The sequence below is a fragment of the Triticum dicoccoides genome, chromosome 4B (assembly GCF_002162155.2).
Source record: "Triticum dicoccoides isolate Atlit2015 ecotype Zavitan chromosome 4B, WEW_v2.0, whole genome shotgun sequence".
NCBI classification, from domain to species: Eukaryota; Viridiplantae; Streptophyta; class Magnoliopsida; order Poales; family Poaceae; genus Triticum; species Triticum dicoccoides.
The window spans coordinates 249,459,900-249,482,782 of NC_041387.1; the positions used below are offsets into that span (position 1 = coordinate 249,459,900).

The 22,883-nt window shown below is 48.7% G+C and overlaps 1 protein-coding gene across 2 annotated transcripts; it reads right to left on the reverse strand.

Annotated features, from left to right (window-relative positions):
* Window positions 1-518: 518 nt before the first annotated feature.
* LOC119295914 lies at window positions 519-21,398 on the reverse strand. 2 transcript variants are annotated; one of them, XM_037574342.1, is made up of 3 exons: window positions 20,836-21,378; window positions 1,758-1,865; window positions 519-896 (listed from the first exon to the last, which is right to left on the reverse strand). In XM_037574342.1, the coding sequence occupies exons 1-3, from the start codon at window positions 21,217-21,219 to the stop codon at window positions 774-776; spliced, it is 615 nt and encodes a 204-aa protein (XP_037430239.1). In that variant the 5' UTR covers window positions 21,220-21,378; the 3' UTR covers window positions 519-773. The 2 variants fall into 2 exon arrangements, with proteins under 2 accessions (XP_037430239.1, XP_037430240.1); XM_037574343.1 differs by lacking the exon at window positions 1,758-1,865 and having other exon boundaries at window positions 20,836-21,398.
* Window positions 21,399-22,883: the final 1,485 nt, after the last annotated feature.

Consider the following 22,883-nt stretch of genomic DNA (forward strand, 5'->3'; position numbering starts at 1 on the left):
GAGGTGATCAATGCGTGTTCGAGCCCGGAAAGAATACTGGAGCGAAGGTACTGCAGTTTATGTTTGTTTTATCTTGCAGGTATGATCGCAAGTCTTACACTGCCTGAGGGAAAGCAATAGAGCTGCCCATAATATTGCTAAATTTGCATATGATAATGAGAGTACCTAGAACTCATCTAGATGAGATATAATTTGGTCTCATTCACTTTGAAAACAAGAACATTTACAACACACGTCAGCATATACACATCTTATAGCATCATCCAATGGCTATAAAAGATGAATGAGACCAAATTATATCTCATCTAGGTGAGTTCTAGCAAAACTGTATGATAATGATGTTTCCTATAATTGAGTTGATGAACCCCCTGATTTTCTTGTAAATGTCCTGGTGAACGATGTAATGACATTGCCAAATCAATAAAATTAGACATGATGGCATTCTCCCGAAAGAAAAGAAAAACTCCCCTTCTCAACTCCGCAGAGTTGAGACGTCGAACCCGGCTCCGACTACCGAGTTGGAGAAGCTGGCAGCTTGACATTCATTTGGAATTTCTCGGTACATCATTACAGACAGCAGAGGAGAGAGTTACAGAACAAGAAAGGTTGGGAAAGATTTCACCACAACTGGATTTTGGCGCAAGATTTTCGCAAATTTTATTGTAAAGTTTTAGATAATAACAGTCTACACCTATTGCATTTACAGGTACATATCTAGTAAAACAAGAAAATTATTGAGCTATCTACAAATACTATCCTTTTGTCGTGGAGATTCAGAACACATCAAGGGAGGGCCGGGAGATCCTATCGTCTTCCAGTAGCTCATATGGATCAATGTATGGTGGTGGCGCGACTGGTTTCTTGCTCCCGTCGTGTACGAAGCTTTGCCCAAAATACTGCAATGAGAAATCCAGGACAAGCAGAGTGTCAGCTTTCTTACATCATGTAAAACTTAAAAGATGCACACTTTGGGTCAACTCAAAATGTTGTCAAAATCATAGACAGAAATCTCCCTTCGTGTATTATTAGATAATGAAGCACAAGAGACAAGAGAGCACTGAAAAGAACAGAAATTATATATTGTTTATGCTTTCTGCTATTATTTCGTTTCTTGTATAGTTCCAGTATCTAGGGAAGAAAATGTTCCCAACAAGCTTGTGCATCGTCCCATGACTGCTCTGCGATCACTCAGTTTATGATTCGGTTTAAGGAGTTTAACTTGCATTGGTTGTACCCCTCCTTTTTCTCTCTGTGATGATGACAATGTGTGGCCACCACTCCAAATTTATCATGTTGAGCACAAGCTCATAATGTCATATCAAACCTTAAGATGTTCAATTGGTTATGTAAACAATGTGTAAATAACCAGATCATATCCAACTCTCCTATTCAAGCTGTACAATATAAACATTCAGTGTCAAGAGCCAGAAGCGCTGCACTGGGGAGATTACGAGCAAAGCACATATTGGAGATAATAAGGTGTGTATTCTGTATTCCAATTGTACCATGCTGAACAAAAATCATATAATGGTCTCAATGTGTTCAATTGATTTAGATTAACTTATAATCAGATACTAACTGAATTGATTTAGATTAACTTATAATCAGATACTAACTGAAACTGCACAGCGTATATGCACGCCATGTCATAATAGGGTCGACAAATTGCTACAATACTACACACAAGTAAATCAGGGGCCAAATACATAATGACTACATGAGCAAGTATGAGCAAACAAAGAGATTAGACAGCTTACTAGATAAAGACCAGCAAATAGAGAAACCGTGACAATAATCAGAGGACCAAATGCCAGGAAAAAAGTACCACCAACTGATAATAACAGCTTTGCCCGTGGTACTAGACCCTGAAAATAGATAAATAGATGATAACAGGTAAGGTAAGGCTTCCTGGTGATTGTATCATTATCATATCAGTGTAAACTGATAAGCAATCAGTGGCAACGAAATAGCGAAACATGAATGTTTACTATACAAACTTTCAGACGATTATTTGTATCAAACATTTTGAATCACATATGACAATGAAAGGCTTCAGAATATTCATGCAAAATTACTTTAGCTAAGCCTATGCTGATGCCCGTCGACATTCGTTGGGGAACAAGTAATGTGCATAACAAGGAAAAACCTTGGGAGGAGCTGTTGGATCGAGCGCCTCCATCCCCAGACTTGTTCCCATGCCGACCTCGCCACTTCCCGTCTGTCTGGGCGCACGCATGACCCTGCCGGCATTCGCCGCGCCGCCGTTCTGGAGGTCGTCGAGCAAACCCCCCCGCGCGCCTTAGCACCGACGCGCAACGCTCACCTTCCCCATCTCCATTGCCATCGTCCGCACCGAGATGATCAGAACTGCACATCCTAGCGTGCCGACAGGTCCAGGCCCGGACCAGGACAGAGGAGCCGGCAACGGCAACGACGACGGGCCAGGCCATGGCCATGGCCATGGACGCACGCGCCGCTACGCCGATGCTAAGGCGCAGCCCGCCGGCCGCGGCGATGGCATTGCGGTGGACAGCCTCGGCTGGCGTGCCGGGGAGACCAAACCTCCCACGCGAATGGTGTGCCATGGCGGCGGGGTGGCTGCTCCGCCCGGCACGATGACGCGTACGGCCGTCCAACCACGGAACGGTATGCTACCATGGCCGGCCAGCATGGAGCCCACCGCCGTCGCCAGAAAAGGAAAGGGTAAAAGGAAAGATAAGCCTACTTTACCCGTGGGACAGACATGCAGTGATGACGCCACCCCCTGATGGCGCGCAGCCAGGCTTGACAGGGACAGCTGGTGGCGTGCCAGTGGCTACGGCAGCATTGGATCCGTTCAGAATTTTGAATTTGCCGGCCACCCACGAGCTCGAGGACGATCGGGGCCGCCAACTACCTCACCTGATCCTTCGGCCTGTCGGGACCTGGCCGTGCTCAGCGAGGTTCCAGACTCGCGGCAGGTCATGCCAGAGCTGACACCCACCTTGTCGGGACAAAGTGGTGTTTCCCCCACAACTGATCCCGAGGTGGAGCCAACCCCGTGTGCTGACCAGTCCTCGCCCCCATCCGCGCGCGCTGGGATCGACCGCACGGTGCACGAGCTTCGCGCCACTTCTCCCGCCCACGCATTGGTGACCCCACCCTTGGACAGATTGCTACCGCCATCTCCGGACCAACGGGACCCGCAGACGCCCATGCAGAATCCCATCGCCCCGGTCTCACCCGGGCCCACTGCGGCTCTCTCCACCAACCCCGAGCAGACACGTCAGAGCATGCATGGGTCTGGGCCAGGCCGCTTCGCTTCCCCACCAATAATCATGCGTCGATCCCGTGGACGTGCACCTATCGCTCGCTCATGGACGCTAGGGGACTTTCTAGCCGCTGCCACCAAGGAGCTCAACGCTGCTCTGTCGGCGCCAGGGAAGAGGTCCCGTCATCCTCTTGATTTCACCCCCCGCCGTGGCCGCTCAGTTGTCGCTACGCCCAAGACCGTTGCTCCTCCCACCGCCGCAAGACGCGCGCAAGTGCAGGTCCTTCGCATGCTTGGAATTGTCGGGACCAATCAGAAGATCTCGGACGCGGAGATGAAGGCATACGACGATCTGTTTGCGGCGCCCATCCCGCTATCGGTGCTTACGGCCATCGCTGTGATGGTCGATCGTGAGATCCCAGCTTGCCTTGTGGTGCAGCCGACTACCCCGGCGCGTGTCGACATTGCGTGCGAGACTTAGGCCCCCCTAGACGTCCGCTCCTGTCGATCCAATCTTTATGGATCACGGCCTCAAGATCGTGGTATGGAATGTGCGCGGTCTCAATGCATGCGCGCGGTGCCACGCTATTCGCATGCTGCTTGACACAAGTGACGCCTCCATTGTGTGCCTGCAAGAAACGAAGATGGAGTTGATCTGCTCGTCCGTTGTTCTTGACACGCTTGGTTTGGAGTTTGACGATTACACATACCTCCCGGCCCAAGGACGCGCAGTGGTATTCTCCTTGCGTGGAAAAGCGGGGCCGTGACTATCACAGCCCCTTTGTTCACCACCAACGCGATCTCTGCCTGTGTCGCCACGGCCGCCGGCACGCCGTGGTGGATCACGGTTGTATACGAACCCCGGGATGATGCGGCCGAGGTCACCTTCCTGGAGGAGCTGCGCGAGATCAGAGCGGACTGCCCGGACCGTGGATGCTTTGCGGTGACTTCAACCTCATCCTCCGCTTCGAGGACAAGAATACGGGCAACCTCAATAAATGCATGATGGGCAAATTCCGCCGCCTAGTCAACGATCTCGCACTCAAGGAGGTATACCTCAACGGGCGAAGGTACACGTGGTCAAACGAGCAATCACCACCGACCTTGGTGCAACTCAATCGTGTGTTGTGCACCTCGGACTGGGAGGACGGGCACGGCGAATGCCACCTGAGGTGCCTCGCGTCTGTCGTGCCAGATCATTGCGCCTTGCTGTTGGATTGCGCCCCCGCGCCCGTGATGCACCGCAGGTTCCACTTCGAGGACCATTGGCTGTGTTTGGATGGATTCCACGATATGGTGGCCGCGGCATGGGGCTCCATTCACGACATCGACCCCTTCCGCCGCCTGATGATGCGTCTCCATGCCACAGTGCACAGCTTGACGAGTTGGAGCGTCAAAGCGATTGGCCATGTAAAGACCAAGCTGGCCATTGCTAGAGAGCTCATTGCGCGTTTCAACAAGGCCCAAGAGGACCGCATCCTCACGCCCTCGAAGGACTGGCTGCGCAAACAACTGAAGGTTTCGTACCTCGGGTTCACCAACTTCTGGGAGATAAGATACTTGCAACTGCAACTATCAATCACTAATTTGCATACCTTGCCATTCACCGTGCATTTGCTCTCAAATATTTTCTTTCGTTGTGTGTCGACAGGTTGTGGTGTGGAACATAGGAGACGCTGAATCACACATACCACCTCTTCACCTTCTTGACAAAACTCTTGCCCCTCTACATCTTCAGATTCATATTCTTCATCATCGTCTTCACCATCATGGATAGTTGTGTTAATAAATTTCCTTAGTGGGCAACCGCTGGACATGTGTCCCTCTTCACCACATTTATAGCACTTTGGGCCTTCATTAGACTTACCCTTGCCTCTAGTTTGCTTCTGGATGGGTCGTTTTGCCTTTGGTGGAGCGGTCTTTTCTTCCACTCTATTAGGCTGACTCCTAGACGAGCCTTCGGTATGAGGATATGGAGGGTATGGAGCCTTAGTTCCCTTTCTTGTCCTCACAAACCTCTCGGCCTTTAAGGCTAGAGCCTGTGCTTGATCAATGGACCAGATTTGTTGCATCATCAATCGATCTTGAATAGCATCATTGAGACAATTGATGTACCTTGCAACTGGTTGATCTTCAGTTTCAGCAAGGTTGCACCTCACTTATAGCCTTAGAAACTCCCTCGTGTAATCTGAAACAGTCCTATTTCCTTGAGCGCAATTTTGAAATTGGATAAATAGGATCTGCTCATAATCAGCGGGCAAAAATCTCCCTTTCAAGAGACCTTTCATTTGCCGCCAAGTTCTCACATGAGGTTCTCCTCTCAGCCTGCGCTCTTCTTGAACGTGATGCCACTATGCACCGGCTCCTCCTTTCAACTTGTATGCGACCAAAGGAACTCTACGATCTTCCGGAACCTCCATGACCTCAAAGAAAGTCTCCACTTCATATAACCAATCTAGGCACCCTTCAATATCAACATTTCCATTAAAAGTTGGGATCTCAGCTTTCACCTTGTATGTATCTCTTGCATATGTAGGGTTGGGTACTCTCCAATATGCGTAGAGATTGGTTCTTCAAGGGCATCATCATATTCTTCACCTTCAGAAGCTTCAACATAAATTGGCCTTCTTGAAGCACGTTGAACAGCATGTTGTTGTGGCGGTCTTGCTCCAAGATTACCTCTCCTTTGATGAACATCTTCTTCTTTAGATGAATCTCCTTCATTGGTAGCAGGGAGGACACCCTTTCTTATCATCTCAACTATCTGGTCAAATCTCTGATTAAGATCTTCACGCAGCTCTTTGATTTGTTGTTCTCAACATCCATCCTCTTCTCCAATTGCTCCATTGCTTGCTGCAGCTTGCTCCCGAAGAGGACAGCAAGAACGATTATGGGTCAACGAGGCTCTGATACCACCTGAAGCAGCACAAAGGTTGTGGAGGAGCAACTCCACCTTGCTGCTATGATGTGTACAGCACAAGTTTTGAAGGAACAACTTCAACGTGTTGCGGTAGATATCGCTCTAGAGGCGAATGTAGGCCGATATGGCAACAAGAGTTCAATCTAGAACTCCTAGTGCACAAGATCTACTCCAAGATCTTAGATAAGAACAACAAGTTCTATCATAGGTAGTGGGTACATAGTCTGGGTTACAAAGTAGAGATGAGGACCTCTACTTATGCGGCTTTGGGAAGCCTTCACATACTTCTACTTATAGGTGGAACACTCTAGAAAACATTATTTAGGATTCACCATTCTACTCACAGTTACTTATAACTAGAACTCTAGAAACAGCAGGTAGGGTAATGAAAAGAAAAGAAATACTACACTAGAGTGGAAGCATCTAGAAGTAGGCAAACAAATCTGACATATGATTGTTTTTCTCATCTAGTGTTCCTCATCAATTATTATGTAAATGCAACTGTCAGGGTACACAAACAGGGGTGTATGTTTTCCCCTGACTTGTGCACGGACAGCAAACCTCCGACCCGGCAACTCTCAATATCCAAAACGAGATCAAGTTGAAGAGATAGCTCTTTGAGAAATCAAAGGGCGGATCAAGAAGACCAGGTCAAGCCAAGGGAAGCAAGACACCACTAAGGGAAAGCCTCCCTTGCCGGGCAGGCGAGCCTGCCGAGGTCGAGGTTACTCCGAAGACAAGTCTCAAGACTGCCTCGGCAAGCTTGCTGGGGACACCAAGGGCGGACCACCCCGCCAAGGCTCCACCGCTCCACCTCCCAGCGACGGAAGTCATCGATCGATGCGGTGTCAAGCCCCCAAGTGACTAGGTGGCTGTTTCTTAACACATGGCAGCCACTTCCAAAGGAAATCACCTCCAAATGACACGCGTCCAGAGACGTGTCGAATAGACAGACAAGATGGCCAAACAACGCGGCAAGGCTTGCCGGGCACACCATGATGTGACACTAAGCGGCGCATTTAATGCGCTCTGCCTTATCTGCAGAGTTAGGTATGATAGCACTGTTTGCTATCTAATCAGTACACAATGACTGATTTGCCATTGTGGTGACCCCTTGATCTATAAAAGGAGGGCCATGGCAACCATAGAAAGGATTCGGACCCTTGTACACTCATACGCGCGTAGCGGCCCTCGCCCCGAAGCAACCCTGTCGGGCTAGAGCGATGCGTCTCCACCATGGTCCTCTCATCAATCCACCAAAGCAGGAGTAGAGTTTTACGCCTCGAGGCGGCCCGAACCTAGGTAAAATTGCCCGTGTGATCTCTGTCGTGTTGTGCTACGTTCTCCGCTCTTTGTGCAATGTGCTCATCCCCCCTGCCGAACCACAAGGGGCTGATGGCCCCATAGGTGGTCGTGGTTTCCCACGACATCTTTGGCGCACATAGGGGGAGCGCTTGCACAAACCCGAGAAGCGTACGCAGTGCGTCATCTTCATCATCATCTTCATCGACGGCTTCATCACCCATGACGCCCAAGAAAAGGGCAGGGGACGTAAGGACGGGGAAGAGCGATATCGCTCCCCCGCCTACCTTATCCAGACCCCGTCGTCTCTCCCCGCAGCAGCTGCTGCGGCGGCAGGAACTAGGAGTGGTAACGGCATGGCTGCCCCGAACGGTTTAGGCAGCATGGTTGCCATGCAAGCCCCGTTCAGGAAAAGAGCAAGATGCAACGACACAAGGTTTCTCTCTCCGCCACTCTCGCTTATCAATAATCGACCTACATTGGGTCTAGTGTCGTCGATGTCGATGAGCCCGCGCAATACTCGGTCTAGCATTTACCCTGCATAGGGAAATCCTGAGTGGAGCGCCGGTGCGAATCCATTGATCCACGCCCCGGTAAGTACGCTCTGGCAAGGCCGTCCGCATTGGCGTGACTTTTGCGCCAGCTGCCGCCAGATTGTTTGAAAAAGCATGAGGAGAGAGAAACCGGTCGTGCCCTGTATCACGCCCTGCCGCCCGCAAGAAGCATATGGTTCCAGACGGTACTTGCCGGGAGCCGAGAAACAGTACCACGACCCCATCCTCCCGAGGACGTGCGAATGCGACAAGCGGCCACGGCCGGAGGGAGTGGGAGGGAGCAAGGACAAAAGATAAGTCCATGCCGTTGCTCCCTTATAGATTTAAGGATTTGCATTTGTTTATCCCTTGGGTACAGAAGTGTTCGTATGAAGAAATCCTTCACGAGATGGCACCTTTGCTAGATTTCTATCTACACCCTCATTCCGTTCCAAGCCTGCTCACGGAACGGGCGGCTGCGTCGGAAACTACCAAGGAAAAACCTGTTGGGACGCATCCATGCCAAGATGAATGTTAAGGGCCCGACCCTTACGACAATCGCGGCAATATGATACCGGCAGGCAACCAGAACTTACACAGAGATTAAGCATACGGACACCGATGGGTAAACTCAAAAGGGATAAACACGTAATCAAAGATTAAGCAAAAGCATCAGTTTCACACAAGCATAAATGATACGATGTCTAAACACAGGACATGCATCATGTCTTGTTGCAGGACAGCGCAGTGGCAAGGATAGTTCAGGGCCGAGCCTGCCGACCTCGTGAAGCCGTTGGGACGAAAAGGACCTTGTCGGCGAGGGGGGCAGTCTTCTCCTCGGCAGCAGAAACGTCTGCGCCCTCTGGCGGCTTCCTGAAGCCATCTGCAAGATCGAGGTCCCGATGACGGCAGGCGATATTGCTCAAAACCATGAGGAGGGCATTGCGGGCAAGCTTCCGAGATTCAGTCGCGAAGCGGCCGGCCCTTCTGTCCTCATGCACCTTCAGCTTTTCGATCAGCTCGTTGAAGAAGAACCCTATCTTGACGCTAGGGACCTCCTGCTTGCTGGCCGAGAAAGATTGGCCCTTCCATGCCCATCGCTGCAGTTTGGGCAGTGAGACGCTCGGCAATGTCAATCAAGCTCTTGATCCAGAGGTCGACCTGCTCGGAATGATTCGCCAGCTTGTCCTCTGCATCCTTCCGAAGACGCCTTCCGAAGACGACCCATTGAAGCTACAGCCACCGGACGACCGGTCGGGACCGAACGTCCGGCACCTGAAGCCCAGCCTGCCCAAGTTCTAGCCATCGCAAGCTACAGCGAGCGGACGTCCGGCCCGGACTGGACGACCGGCCACACCTCCCAGTGAGCGGACGTCCGACCTACACCGGACGACCGGCACCATCACCACCGAAGGGAAATTAGCGGAAGTCCGAAGTGACCGGACGTCCGGCACCACCATCACAGAACGGAAACAGCGGAAGTCCGACGGCAACCGGATGTCCGGACCCCCATGAGCCACCGGACGACCGGTCCCCGGCGGACGTCCGCTGCCTGTGTGCACGCAGCTTCGGGCTAAAACCCATGTACCCCTTCACTTCGGCCCCCTTTTATACTACGACTATAAATAGACCTCTCCCACCTCCTAGCTAGGGTTAGCATTGTGATAGCTCATACTTTGAGATAGAGCTTTGCTCATCCATCGGATCTACTCCATCGCGAGGGACCGACACCTCTTCGGAGAAGATCCACTTGGATTCAAGACCTCTCGGAGAAGACCCTCTTCAAGACCTCCTCACGGAGAAGAACTGATTACCCTATGTATCGTTCCTTGTTGGATTCGGATCTTGTACGCTTTTGTGTTTCGAGGATCTAGCGCATGTGAGACAATATTCTTGTTGGTTGAGTGTTTTCTCTTGTGTTTCCCTCGTTTCCCCTCTCGTGTTCTTCATGTTCTTGGTAGGATTCCCTTCAAACGTGAAAAATCGGGCGTCTAGGGTTCTACCCTACATCATCTTGGTATCATGAGCCACGTTGATCACGTTTTTGGAGCCCCTACCCTTTGTTTTCTAGCTTGATTTTGTTGATTTCGTCCTAAATCCGAAGATCCCCACCAAAAATAGCCCCAAATTTTTTTTGTGATTTGTTGTTGTGATGAAGTTTAGTTGGATTTGATCCATGGATTTGCTTTGCCACATGTGGATCTAGCTTTCCCCCATCCTCTCCACCATTTCCATCCACAAAATCACTTGGATTTGACCCCCTCCACCTTCCTCCACCACGAACCCGAGTGTTCATCCCGTGCCCGAGTTCACCTAGGCACCGGATGTCCGACGACCGGACAACCGCTCTCCACCGGACGTCCGCTGAACCCTGACGAAACTGAAAATTTTCAGTTCAGCCACCACTACCTCTCCACCTTCCACCACCTTTTGCGAACGCTGATACCACCACCGTTTTCCGCAAGTAACACCATTGCTCACCGCTACCACCTACGACGATTTTGACACGTTTTGGTCTTTGAGAATTTGAGTTGTGGCTCCCGTGTCCTATTGTGTTTCGGCTATATAGGTACGGTTCGACATCAACATCACCACCGCTCACCTTCGCCAAGGATTCGTCATCGCCAACAACCGTCTGTGCTTGCAAACAACTACCGCGGCGGTAACCTCGACGACATCTTTGTCTTTCCATGCCATTTGCATAGATAACCACATAGCCTTACTTTTGCGTTGCTTCCCATCGAGACTAGCCTTTGAGTATTGCCGGCAACGTGACTTATGCACATTAGTGATCATACTCCCCATAGCATACATACCATATCATAGTGGTGCATATCTTGGTATCATCTTTTGTGTCACAAAGTTGTCATCGCATACACAATTGCTATCTTGGTTCGTGAAGTTTTGCATGAGAAAAGAGCTCAAAAGTGAAAGAGTCAAACAAGCTTTTAAGCAAGAAGGAAAGATAAGCAAAGAGCTTATAAGCAAGAACCATAGCATCATACTACATTAAGATTGTCATATCCGATCATCTTGGATCATACCATCGGAATATCATACATATAGCATACTTGGGATAGAAGTCGTTGCATTTTTGCCTAGTAGGTTGTGCACAAGTTCCGTATCCGCCTATTGTGCAATCGTGCTAGCGTCTCTCTAGTGTTGTGCAACAAGAGCATTTTCGTGGTCTCCACATTTTGGCTCATCCCTTGGTTGCACAACCCCACTTATCTATTTGTGTGTGTGTTTCCGTGTACCACACCTTGCTATTGGTCTACTTGTTGCATTTGCAAATTTGTGAATCTTTTCCAACATTATTGAAGCTCACTAACAATTGCATCAAATTTTATGCCACCATCCTAACCGAGCTCCACCATAAGCTTTTATTTGTGTAGGTGTGAAAACCGACAAGAATTGGTACCAATTGTGCTATTTCCTTGTCCACATTTGAATGATCATTGATCCATCTTCAACATCGGTCAAGGTACATTTGGTATAAGTTCTTCTCTTTCTCCCACTCACATATTTGTTTGGAATGATGGATAGGCTAAGTTCTTCTACCAACCCACTCTTCATCGAACAAGACGACGACATGTCATCCTACGTCACCAAGAGCCACCTCTTTGGTGCACAACGAGCTTTGCATCAAGAACAACAAGCAATGAGCGACCGCATCGACAATCTCGCCACTGACTTGCGACTCTCCGAACAACGAACAAGAGACTACTTCGACAACAAGCTCGACGCTCACAAACAAGAGAAGATGCAAGAATGGACGAGATCCGTGCCTTGTTGTTGAACCGCCATTCTTCCACTTCTTCATACTCAAGACGGAGCCGTTCAAGTCGACACACCGACGACACCCTCTCCGGCTCAAGTACACCGACATCAAACACTCTACGTCGAGCCGCGCGTCAAGACCGCCAAGCAACTCGCAATCCTCTACACGGCAATCATCCACAAGAGCACGTCGACGAGCAAGCACATCGACATCGTCTACACCAAGTCCCTCTTGTACAAGCTCAAGTACAACAACATCAACGTCATCAAGAGGAAGAGCGAGCGCGACAACATCAAGACGAACGAGACGCCGAGGCTCAACGTCTTCAACAACAACAACGTGAAGCACAAGCTCTTGAGGCGCAACGTGCCCTTCAAAAATCAAGTCGAGCCATTGCCAACCGCAACCGAGATAGGCGCAATCAAGAGGAAGCATTTCGCGAAGAAATTCAAGAGCGAAACTACCAACCAAGAGTGCATCGTCAAGTTCCTCAAGCTCCTCCACAAGCTCGACAAGCTCCTCCACAACCTCAAGTTCAACAAGAGCAAGATGACTATGGAAATCCCCCACGCCAAGAGCAACATGAGGTTGATAATCCTCCACGTCAAGGGCGTCATCATCACCCTCGACCCCAACACAATGAAGAGCAACGCTATGGCAAGCTCAAGTTCACCATGCCCAAGTTCAATGGAAGCAATGATCCCGAAGAGTACCTATCATGGGCATTGAAGGTCCACAAAATCTTTCGCTTGCACAACTATGAGGAAGAGGAGAAGATCGCTATGGCAACCCTTGAGTTCCAAGACTATGTGCTCATATGGTGGGAACACGTCCTTGAGCGACGAGAAGCAAGAGGTGAACCACCAATAACCACATGGGAGGAAATGAAAGATGTCATGCGTGCACGCTTTGTACCAACCTACTACAACCGCGACCTCTTCAAGAAGCTCCAACTACTCAAGCAAGAAACAAAGAGCGTTGAAGAATACTACAAGGAAATGGAGATTGCCATGATAAGAGCCAATGTCACGGAAGATGATGAGCAAACTATGGCCCGTTTCTTGAATGGCCTCAATCATCCCATTAAGAAGATTGCCGACTTCCAACCCTACTCCAACCTCATTGAGCTCGTGCATCAAGCTACCAAAGCGGAACGTCAAGTGCAAGATAACTTCAAGTAGGCCAAGTACTTGTCCAAGAGCTACGGCTTCTCCAACACCCAAGCTTCAACAACTCCAACAACTTCTACCTCAACCAAGCCATCTACAACCAACGGCGACAAGTCGAGTTACAAGAAAACTTCGACAACCTCAAGTCTTCCTCCTCCTCCTACAAACAACTTCAAGCCGCGCGCTTCATCATCTACTCCAACCCATGAGACCGTCAAGACAAGTTCCATCAAGTGTTTCACTTGCGGCGGCTGAGGCCACAAATCCTTTGAGTGTACCAACAAGCGCACCATGATCCTCAACGACGACGGCACTTATGACTCCATGAGTGAAGAGGAGATGGAAGCCCTTGAGCAAGTGGCCATGCACCGGCACGTGAACAAAGATGAAGATGATCAAGTCTTTTGTGATGAGGATTCGAGCCCCGCTCTCGTTGTCTCCAAAGTCTTGACTCTTCAACATCAACAAGACGAAGACCAAAGATGCCACATCTTCCACACTAAGGCCGGCATCAATGGAAGGTTCGTCAAGGTCATCATCGACGGAGGTAGTTGTCACAAGTTGGCAAGTGAAGAACTATGCTCCAAGCTCCAATTGGTCAAGATGAAGCACCCGCACCCCTACAAGGTCCGATGGCTAAGCGATTCCGGCACTATACAAGTTGAGCATACGGTCAAAGTCTCCCTCAAAATTGGAGCATATGAAGACACTTTGGAGTGTGATGTCGTCCCGATGTCCGTTTGCCACCTCCTTCTTGGTCGACCATGGCAATTTGACCGCGGCGTCATCCACAACGGGCGTACCAATCATTATAGCTTCAAGATGAAAGGAAAGGAATATGTGTTACGACCTATGTCTCCTAGTCAAGTGATCACCGACAAGCAAGCCACCCATCGTGGAGAAAAAAGTGAGAGAGTGATCCACTCAAAAGAGAGTGAGCGCCACAAGCCAAAATCGAGTGCCTCCACGATGAGCGACAAGAAAAACTTAGTCCTATTTGCCACCAAAAGTGATATGAGAGAAGTGTGTGAGAACCCATCACGTGTTATGCACTATGTCCTTGTGTGCAAGGATGAGGCACCAAAAACTAACACCTCTCACGATCTACCTTTAGTGTTGTCTTCTCTTTTGCAGGAATGCCAAGATGTTTTCCCCGATGAGCTACCTCCGGGTCTACCTCCACTACGAGGCATTGAGCACCGAATCGACCTCATCCCCGGAGCACCTCTACCTAACAAGGCTCCCTACCGCGTCAACCCCGAGGAAACTAAGGAGATCCAACGGCAAGTACAAGAACTCATCGACAACGGTCAAGTACGTGAAAGCTTGAGCCCTTGTGCCGTTCCGGTCATACTTGTTCCAAAGAAAGACGATACTTATCGCATGGTTTCCGATTGCCGTCCCATCAATGCTATCACCGTTAGATATCGTTATCCTATTCCACGCTTAGATGATATGCTTGATGAGCTTAGTGGAGCCACCATTTTCTCTAAGATTGATCTTAAGAGTGCCTACTATCAAACACGCATCCAAGAAGGTGATGAATGGAAAACCACATTTAAGACCAAATTTGGCTTATATGAATGGCTAGTTATGCCAATGGGTTTATCCGAAGCACCCGGTACTTTCATGCAAGTCATGCACTTTGTTCTTCGTCCCTATATTGGTGTATTTGTTGTGGTCTATTTTGATGATATTCTTGTCTTTAGCAAATCCCTCAAAGATCATGTCACTCATCTTAGAACCGTGTTGCAAACCCTTAGGAAAGAGCACCTTTATGCTAATGTGAAAAAATGCCTTTTTGGCGTTGATAAGCTTGTTTTCTTGGGTTTTGTTGTGTCCTCTAAGGGTGTTCATGTAGATGAATCTAAGATCAATGCTATTAAAACTTGGCCCCAACCAACCAATTTGCAACAAGTGTGTAGTTTTCTTGGTTTAGCCGGTTTCTATCGTCGCTCTGTGAAGGATTTTAGCACCATTGCTTCACCTTTACATTCTTTGAGTAAGAAAAATGCGCCTTTTGTTTGGGGACCATCCCAAGATACCGCATTTAATGAGCTTAAGAATTTGCTTACTCATGCTCCCGTGCTTGCATTACCCAACTTTGACAAACCTTTTGAGATCCATTGTGATGCTAGTGGTCATGGCATAGGAGGTGTGTTAACGCAAGAGAAGCGCCCCATAGCATACTTTAGTGAGAAACTTTCCGGAGCGCAACTCAATTATCCCATCTATGACAAAGAGCTATATGCTTTAGTGCGAGTTTTGCGTGAATGGGAACATTATCTTCGCCCTCATGAATTTATCATTCATACCAATCATTAAACGCTTAAGTACTTCAAAGGACAAACTAAGTTGAACAAGCGTCATGCAAAATGGAGTGAATTTAGAGTCTTTTCCTTATGTCATCAAGTACATCAAAGGTAAGGAAAACGTAGTGGCGGATGCCCTTTCCCGCATATGCACGCTTGTCACTAAACTTGAATTGAATGTCATTGGTTTTGAGCACATAAAAGACTTGTATGCACATGATCCTACCTTTGCTATTCCTTATGCTAAGTGTTTGACGCATACATCTTGGAAACGATATTACATCAAGGATGATTATCTTATGAGAGCTAACAAACTTTGCATTCCCGAGTCTTCTCTTCGTTTGCTCCTTTTGCAAGAGGCTCATGGAGGCAGACTCATGGGACACTTTGGACGCGACAAGACATTTGCCACGCTCTCCAAGAACTACTTTTGGCCCAAGATGTTCCGCGACGTCTCACGCTTCACCAACCGATGCTCTACATGTCGCAAAGCTACGTCAAAAGCTCAATCCCATGGTCTTTACATGCCTTTTCCTATTCCTTATCAACCTTGGGAAGACATTAGCATGGATTTTGTACTTGACTATGTGAAATGAATGGTGTTTTGACAAAAGGTGGAAAGAAATATTTCATGACGTTAATTGACGACTCCACTAGATACTGCCGTGTGTATCTTCTGAAATCTAAGGATGAGGCTTTGAACTTTTTCAAGATCTATAAAGCTGAAGTGGAAAACCAACTTGATCGAAAAATCAAGAGGCTTAGGTCCGACCGTGGTGGAGAGTATTTTTCCAATGAATTTGATGCTTTTTGTGCGGAACATGGTATAATCCATGAGAGGACGCCTCCCTACTCACCTCAGTCAAATGGGGTGGCCGAAAGAAAGAACCGTACTCTAATTGATTTGGTTAACGCCATGTTAGACACATCGGGTCTCTCCAAGTCATGGTGGGGGGAGGCCATATTGACAGCATGTCATGTCCTAAATCGAGTTCCCACAAAGAACAAAGAGATAACTCCATTCGAGGAATGGGAGAAGAAAAGGTTAAAACTCTCTTATCTGCGAACATGGGGTTGTTTGGCGAAAGTCAATGTTCCAATTCCAAAGAAGCGAAAGCTTGGACCAAAGACTGTGGATTGTATTTTCCTGGGATATGCTTTTCATAGCATTGGATATAGATTCTTGGTTGTAAAATCTGAGGTACCTAACATGCATGTCGGTACGATCATGGAGTCGAATGATGCGACTTTCTTTGAAGATATCTTTCCCATGAAGGATATGGTACCTCATCTAATCAGGAGATGCCTAGTTCATCGAATCAGGAACCAATTACAATTACCGAACCTGCCATTTCGATGGAACACTTTGAAAGTCCTGTGGAGGAGAACAATGAAGTTCCTACTAGGAGCAAGAGACAGAGGACAGCAAAGTCCTTTGGTGATGATTTTCTTGTGTATCTCATAGATGATACTCCCAGTTCTATTTCGGAGGCCTATGCATTGGAAGATGCTGACTACTGGAAGGAAGCGGTTCGTAGCGAGATGGATTCCATCTTTGCGAATGAAACTTGGGAGATAACTGATCGTCCTTATGGGTGCAAACCTATAGGATGCAAATGGGTATTCAAGAAGAAGCTTAGGCCTGATGGTACTATCGAAAAGTACAAGGCTCGGCTCGTGGCTAAGGGTTATATCCAAAAGAAAGGTGAAGACTTCTTTGATACTTACTCACCTGTGGCTCGACTGACCACTATTCAAGTTCTACTTTCACTAGCTGCCTCACATGGTCTTCTCGTTCATCAAATGGATGTTAAGACTGCTTTCCTAAATGGAGAGTTGGATGAGGAAATTTATATGGAACAACCAGATGGATTTGTAATAGATGGTCAGGAAGAGAAAGTGTGCAAGTTGCTGAAGTCTTTGTATGGACTCAAGCAAGCACCCAAACAGTGGCATGAGAAGTTCGAAAGAACTTTAACAGCTGCAGGCTTTGTTGTGAACTAAGCTGACAAATGTGTGTACTATCGCCATGGTGGGGGCGAGGGAGTTATGCTTTGCTTGTATGTTGATAACATACTGATTTTCGGAACAAATCTGAATGTTATTAAGGAGCTCAAGGATTTCCTATCTCGCTGTTTTCAGATGAAGGATTTAGGAATGGCTGATGTCATTCTGAATATCAAGTTGTTGAGAGATGATGATAGTGGGATTACATTGCTTCAATCTCACTATGTGGAAAAGATCTTGAGTCGCTTTGCCTATAATGACTGCAAGCCCTCTCCAACACCATATGATGCTAGTGTGCTGCTTCGAAAGAATCGAAGAATTGCTAGAGATCAATTGAAGTATTCTCAGATTATTGGCTCGCTTATGTACTTAGCCAGTGCTACAAGACCTGACATCTCTTTTGCTGTTAGCAAACTGAGTCGGTTTGTCTCAAAACCAGAAGATGTGCATTGGAAAGCTCTAGAGAGAGTTTTGCGTTATTTGAAAGGCACTGCGAATTATGGAATTCACTACACCGGGCATCCAAAGGTGCTTGAAGGGTATAGTGACTCAAACTGGATCTCAGATGCTGATGAGATAAAGGCCACGAGCGGATATGTATTCACTCATGGAGATGGCGCTGTTTCTTAGAAGTCTTGCAAGCAGACCATCTTAACGAGGTCAACAATGGAAGCAGAACTCACAGCACTAGATACAGCTACGGTCGAAGCAGATTGGCTTCATCGGCTCTTGAATGACTTGCCGGTAGTTGAGAAACCTGTACCGGGTATCCTTATGAACTGTGACAATCAAACTGTGATCACTAAAGTGAGCAGCTCAAAGGATAACATGAAGTCATCAAGACACGTTTAGAGAAGGTTAAAGTCTGTCAGGAAAATGAGAAACTCCGGAGTTATTGCATTGGATTATATCCAAACGTCTAAAAATCTGGCAGATCCTTTTACTAAGGGTCTATCACGTAATATGATAGATAGTGCATCGAGGGAGATGGGAATGAGACCCACAATATGAGTTGTTCACGGTGGTAACCTATTCTTTGTGATCGGAGATCCCGTGAATTAGATGTGGAAGACAAGCTGTTGGTCAACTGAGAGGAGAGTATCCTTACTATTCACAATACCACTCCATGAAGATGCAATACTCTCCGAATCTGCATGGCAGGTTGATGTATATCTTAATGTGTTCTAAGTGGCTCATTTAAGCAGAGATGTTATCCTGCAGAACATCTTTTGAAGAACACACCTATATGAGTCTGATTGTCAAACGTCGCAATCTATGAGAGTAGGGTTCTCTCTAGTAAACTCATGAAAGGTCACGGAGTATGACGCATAAGCTCCACCCGCGGGGAAGACCCACGGTAGCCACGTATCGGTCAAGGCTTTATGTGAAGCTAGATTCGCAGAAAACCTGCAGTTCGAGGCCCGGTCCACTGTTCAAGTTGCTTACTAGTATAGCATAGAGTTCTAGGTGGAAGTTCAACTTAACAGTCTCCACTGCAGTACCGGTATATAAAACAGTGTTTTGGAACCAAAGGCAAATTTCTGTGTGCCTCTGGGATCTGGTGGGGGATTGCTGGAATTTAGTCTATTTGGGCAGCCCAATAACTATTTCAGAAATTCCTAATAAATTCTAGAGGCCCACTTAGCCCATTTGTGCAAGGCAAGGGATACTACTAAAGTTTAGTCCCACATTGCTAGTTTAGAGGGGGTTGGACCTCTTTATAAGGGAGGCTCCTTCCCCACTTGTATGAGCATGAGAACAAGAGGGACATCCACGCGCGCTCCTCCTCCGCCGCCCGCCTCGCCACGCCACGCCTCGTCACGACGCGCCGCGGGTTGCGGGAATGAGCCGAGCCGATGTCTAAATTTTTGCCACGCACTACGGGTATACGAAAGGTCACTCGGGAGCTGAAAAGTTTTTACTGTAGTGGACATTGAATACGAACGCTGCACCCTTCGGCTGTTGTTTGTTCGTTTCGTCTCCCTCGTTGCCTTCAGCTCCCGGCGCTGCCCTCTCGCCTCCTTCTCTTGCGCCTATAAAAGGGAGGTCGCTCCTCTCAGCAAGACGCACCAGAACTACTCCTTCCCTCGCCATCGGTTCCATCTCTGAGCTGCTGCTGTCTTCCTCATCCCGGCTTGCGGCGTGCACCGCAAGTCGGGACAGTAGGCCTCCGAGACCGCACCTTTTGAGTCCTGTACGGGAGAAGGGTGATAAGGTTTTTGGGGAGCGCTCAGCGCGACTACTGGCTGCTTCATCACGGACGATCCGGTCGCCGACGACTACTTCCCCGACGACGACTTCTTCCCCGACGTCCACGACCTCCTCGACGACATGGCAGGCAAGGATACCGACCCAAGTCCAACGCTTCTGCTGCTGCTGTGCCGTACGTGTTCTACTCCTTTCTGTTAGAAGTCCTGCTACAGTTCTTGGCTCTAGTTTCTGTCCTACTATGTTAGGTTCTATGTCGTATAAGCAACTTCATCTAGTGTTTGTTCTAGATGTGTTTACCTCAAGTTCATATATGCAGACGATGTTTACCTTCTCTCCGTCAGATTGCATGACTTGCTTTATATTTGCTATTTTAGTCATGCTTTATCTAGTATTTCCGTTAGCAAAATTATTTGGTAAATTGCTCACATTTCCAACACTCACATGATAGGATGTCGAGGCGGCGACTCTGAAGCTCGTCTCGCACCGTTGACCCTGACCTTGCGCCCCCCCGACCTCCTCCTCTCGTTGCACCCCGGCAACACAAGCTACTCCTCGACTCGCCACATGCCGCCGACCTCCTCGTCTCGCCTCTTCCGACGCGCCCTGCTGGTCAGCTCCAACTCCCCTTTTTCTCTCCTCCCTATTAGGTGATTGATCCCTTCCCTCTGGTCTAGTCCGTTCCAGTGCTATTGTTGTGAGCCTGTGATGTTGATTTTGTGATATGATCTATTGTATTACCTATTAATTTGCTCGATCTCCCTTCTTCTCCTCTTTTGTGCTTCTGCTCTGCCATGGCACATGGCTACTATCTATTGCTCCCTAGCCTCCCAGATTTGTCCCATTGGCCTTTCCGTATGAAACGCCTAGGCAGCGCAATAAGCAAGTTGGGTGCAAGTAGGTCCCAACACCTATAATTAAGCCTAATGCCTTTTTGAACTTTGATTATGGTCGATGAGGCTACGTAGAAATGATATGGTTTTCAATGATAAAATTTCCTGTATTATGCAGGTTATCTACCAAAGCATGCACTGGCTCTGTTCGTGGTGTACTCTACAACACATGGAACATCAACGGTGAAATGATATGGTTTTTGATGACAAAATTTCCTCTATTATGCAGGTTATCTACCAGTGCACGCACTGGCTCTGTTCATGGTGTACTCTGTCCGTGGCTCTGCTCGTGGTGTATTCTACAACCCAATCATTTCTACGTTGGCAGATTTATTTATTTTTGACAGCTCTGTACGTTGGTTGATATTATTAAGCAAATACAGTACTACGAATGTACTATTAATCACCAAATTCGGGAATGAAAGCTAAGATTTAACCAGGGAGGGACAAGGTCAGAGACCTCAAGGCCTTCGCTGTTGAGCGCCATGGACCGCTCTCTCTGCCCGTCCGCCCCGGTCGCAGCCCTCTCGAACTCCGCCGCCGCCGCACCGACCCCGCGCTTCCTCCCCGCCTCTGCCCCTGGGCCGCCTTCCTCCGCCTCTGCGGCTGCCCCCGACTTCTCACCGGAAGGGACGGACCCCGCCGCCATACCCCGCCGCCTCAGCTCCTTTGCAAACAGCGACTCGGGCTCGTCCTCCTCGCTCCCCCAGGCTCCACCCCCCTCATCCCCGTCGATGCGGCACCTCACGCGTAGGCGCAGCATGCGCCGTCCACGCGGCCGCAGCGAAGGCGACGGCGTGAGGGCTGGGCGCGCGAGGTGGATCACGGCCAGTTCCATGGACATGGTTTGCTAGCTTCAGTTGGTTGCGTGGCTGCGTGACCCCTGCTGCGTCGAGGTCACGGAAGCACAAGTCCGACTAGACTTGGCGACAGGGTGACCCCTCGGCGAGGGTTATGACCGTCGGTTCGGTGCTGAGATACGCGATTAGGCGGATGGACAATGCGGATCTAGCGGAGGGTTCATGCGGCTGGTGATGAAAGCCGAGGACGCAAGGAAGCGGGACTAATGTATGGTTGTCATGGTACGTCCGAGCTCGAAGATGTGCGGGTCATCTCCAACGATGAGTTGTGTTTTTTACCGCGAAACAACAATTGTTCTACCATCAGGGTCCGCCCCACGTGGTGACAGTTGGCATTTGGTCCGGCAATTGCGGAGACGATCACGGTCGGGGGTCCGGGCGCCTAGGGTTCCTCGGTTCTTCGTCGTGGAGTCCAGATCTTCTCATGCGCGGATACATCGTTCCTATCCCATCTACCAAAAGCCTTCCGCGTGCTCCCTAGGGCGCGCGGTTCATCATTCCTGTCCCTTCTACCCAAAGCCTTCCGCGTGCTCCCTAGGACGCGCGGTCGTACAACACCCTAAACCCTAGGAGGTGTCAGGGGAGGACAGGAGGGAGGCAAGGCGGGTCGAGGATGATGGAAGGGGTCGCAGGTCTCTTAAAGGGTCTGAAGCTTTCCGAGGAGGAGAAGAAGGGAGTTAGAATCAGGTTCTCGTCCAAGGAGAAGGAGAAGGAATCGGCATCGCAGATGGTAGGCAAGGTTATGTCGGAGAAATTGGCACACCCAGATGCGATCTGTCTCACCCTAGGCAAAGTCTGGTGTCCAATCAAAGGCATCGACTGTAAGGAAATATGAGTGATGAAAGTGGGTTGTATCGACTAGAGGGGGGGTGAATAGGCGATTTTTATGAATTCTTTACTGAGGAATTTGCCGGTGAGGAAATTCCTTAGCGAAGAACTACTTGCAGCGGAATAAGTACTCAGAAGTAAGCATGACAGAATACACACATGGTCATCATGATGAAATGAAGACAAACACAGAGTACATAAAGCGTAAACACGGGATAACACAAGATGAAGACAAACAGACTGAAAAAATTGAACTGAGGAAATTGAGAAAGCCTTCAGTCAAAGTCTTCAAACACAGATATGAACAAACACTCAACACAGTAATGAGGAAATGAAAGAGTTGAGGAAATAGAACCAGTAAGGTTGGTGAAGACAATGATTTGGTAGACCAGTTCCAACTGTTGTCTCAGTTGTACATCTGGTTGGAGCGGCTGAGTATTTAAACTCGAGGACACACAGTCCCGGACACCCAGTCACTGAGCACGCAGCTCAGGACACCAAGTCCTCACCGTATTCTCCTTAAACTAAGGTCACACAGACCTCGTCCAATCACTCGTGGTAAGTCTTCAGGCGACTTCCAAACCTTCACAGACTTCGGTCACTCGGCGATCCACAATTCCTCTTGGATGCTCTAGACCATGACGCCTAACCGTCTGGAAGAAGCACAATCTTCAAAGGTAACAAGCGTCAGATCCACGCAGGATCAATCTCTTTAGTGATGCTCAATCACTTTGGGTTTGTGGGTGTTTGGGTTTGGATTTTCCCCACTCGATGATTTTCGCTCAAAGTCCTCGGAGGATGGGTTGCTCTCAAATGACAA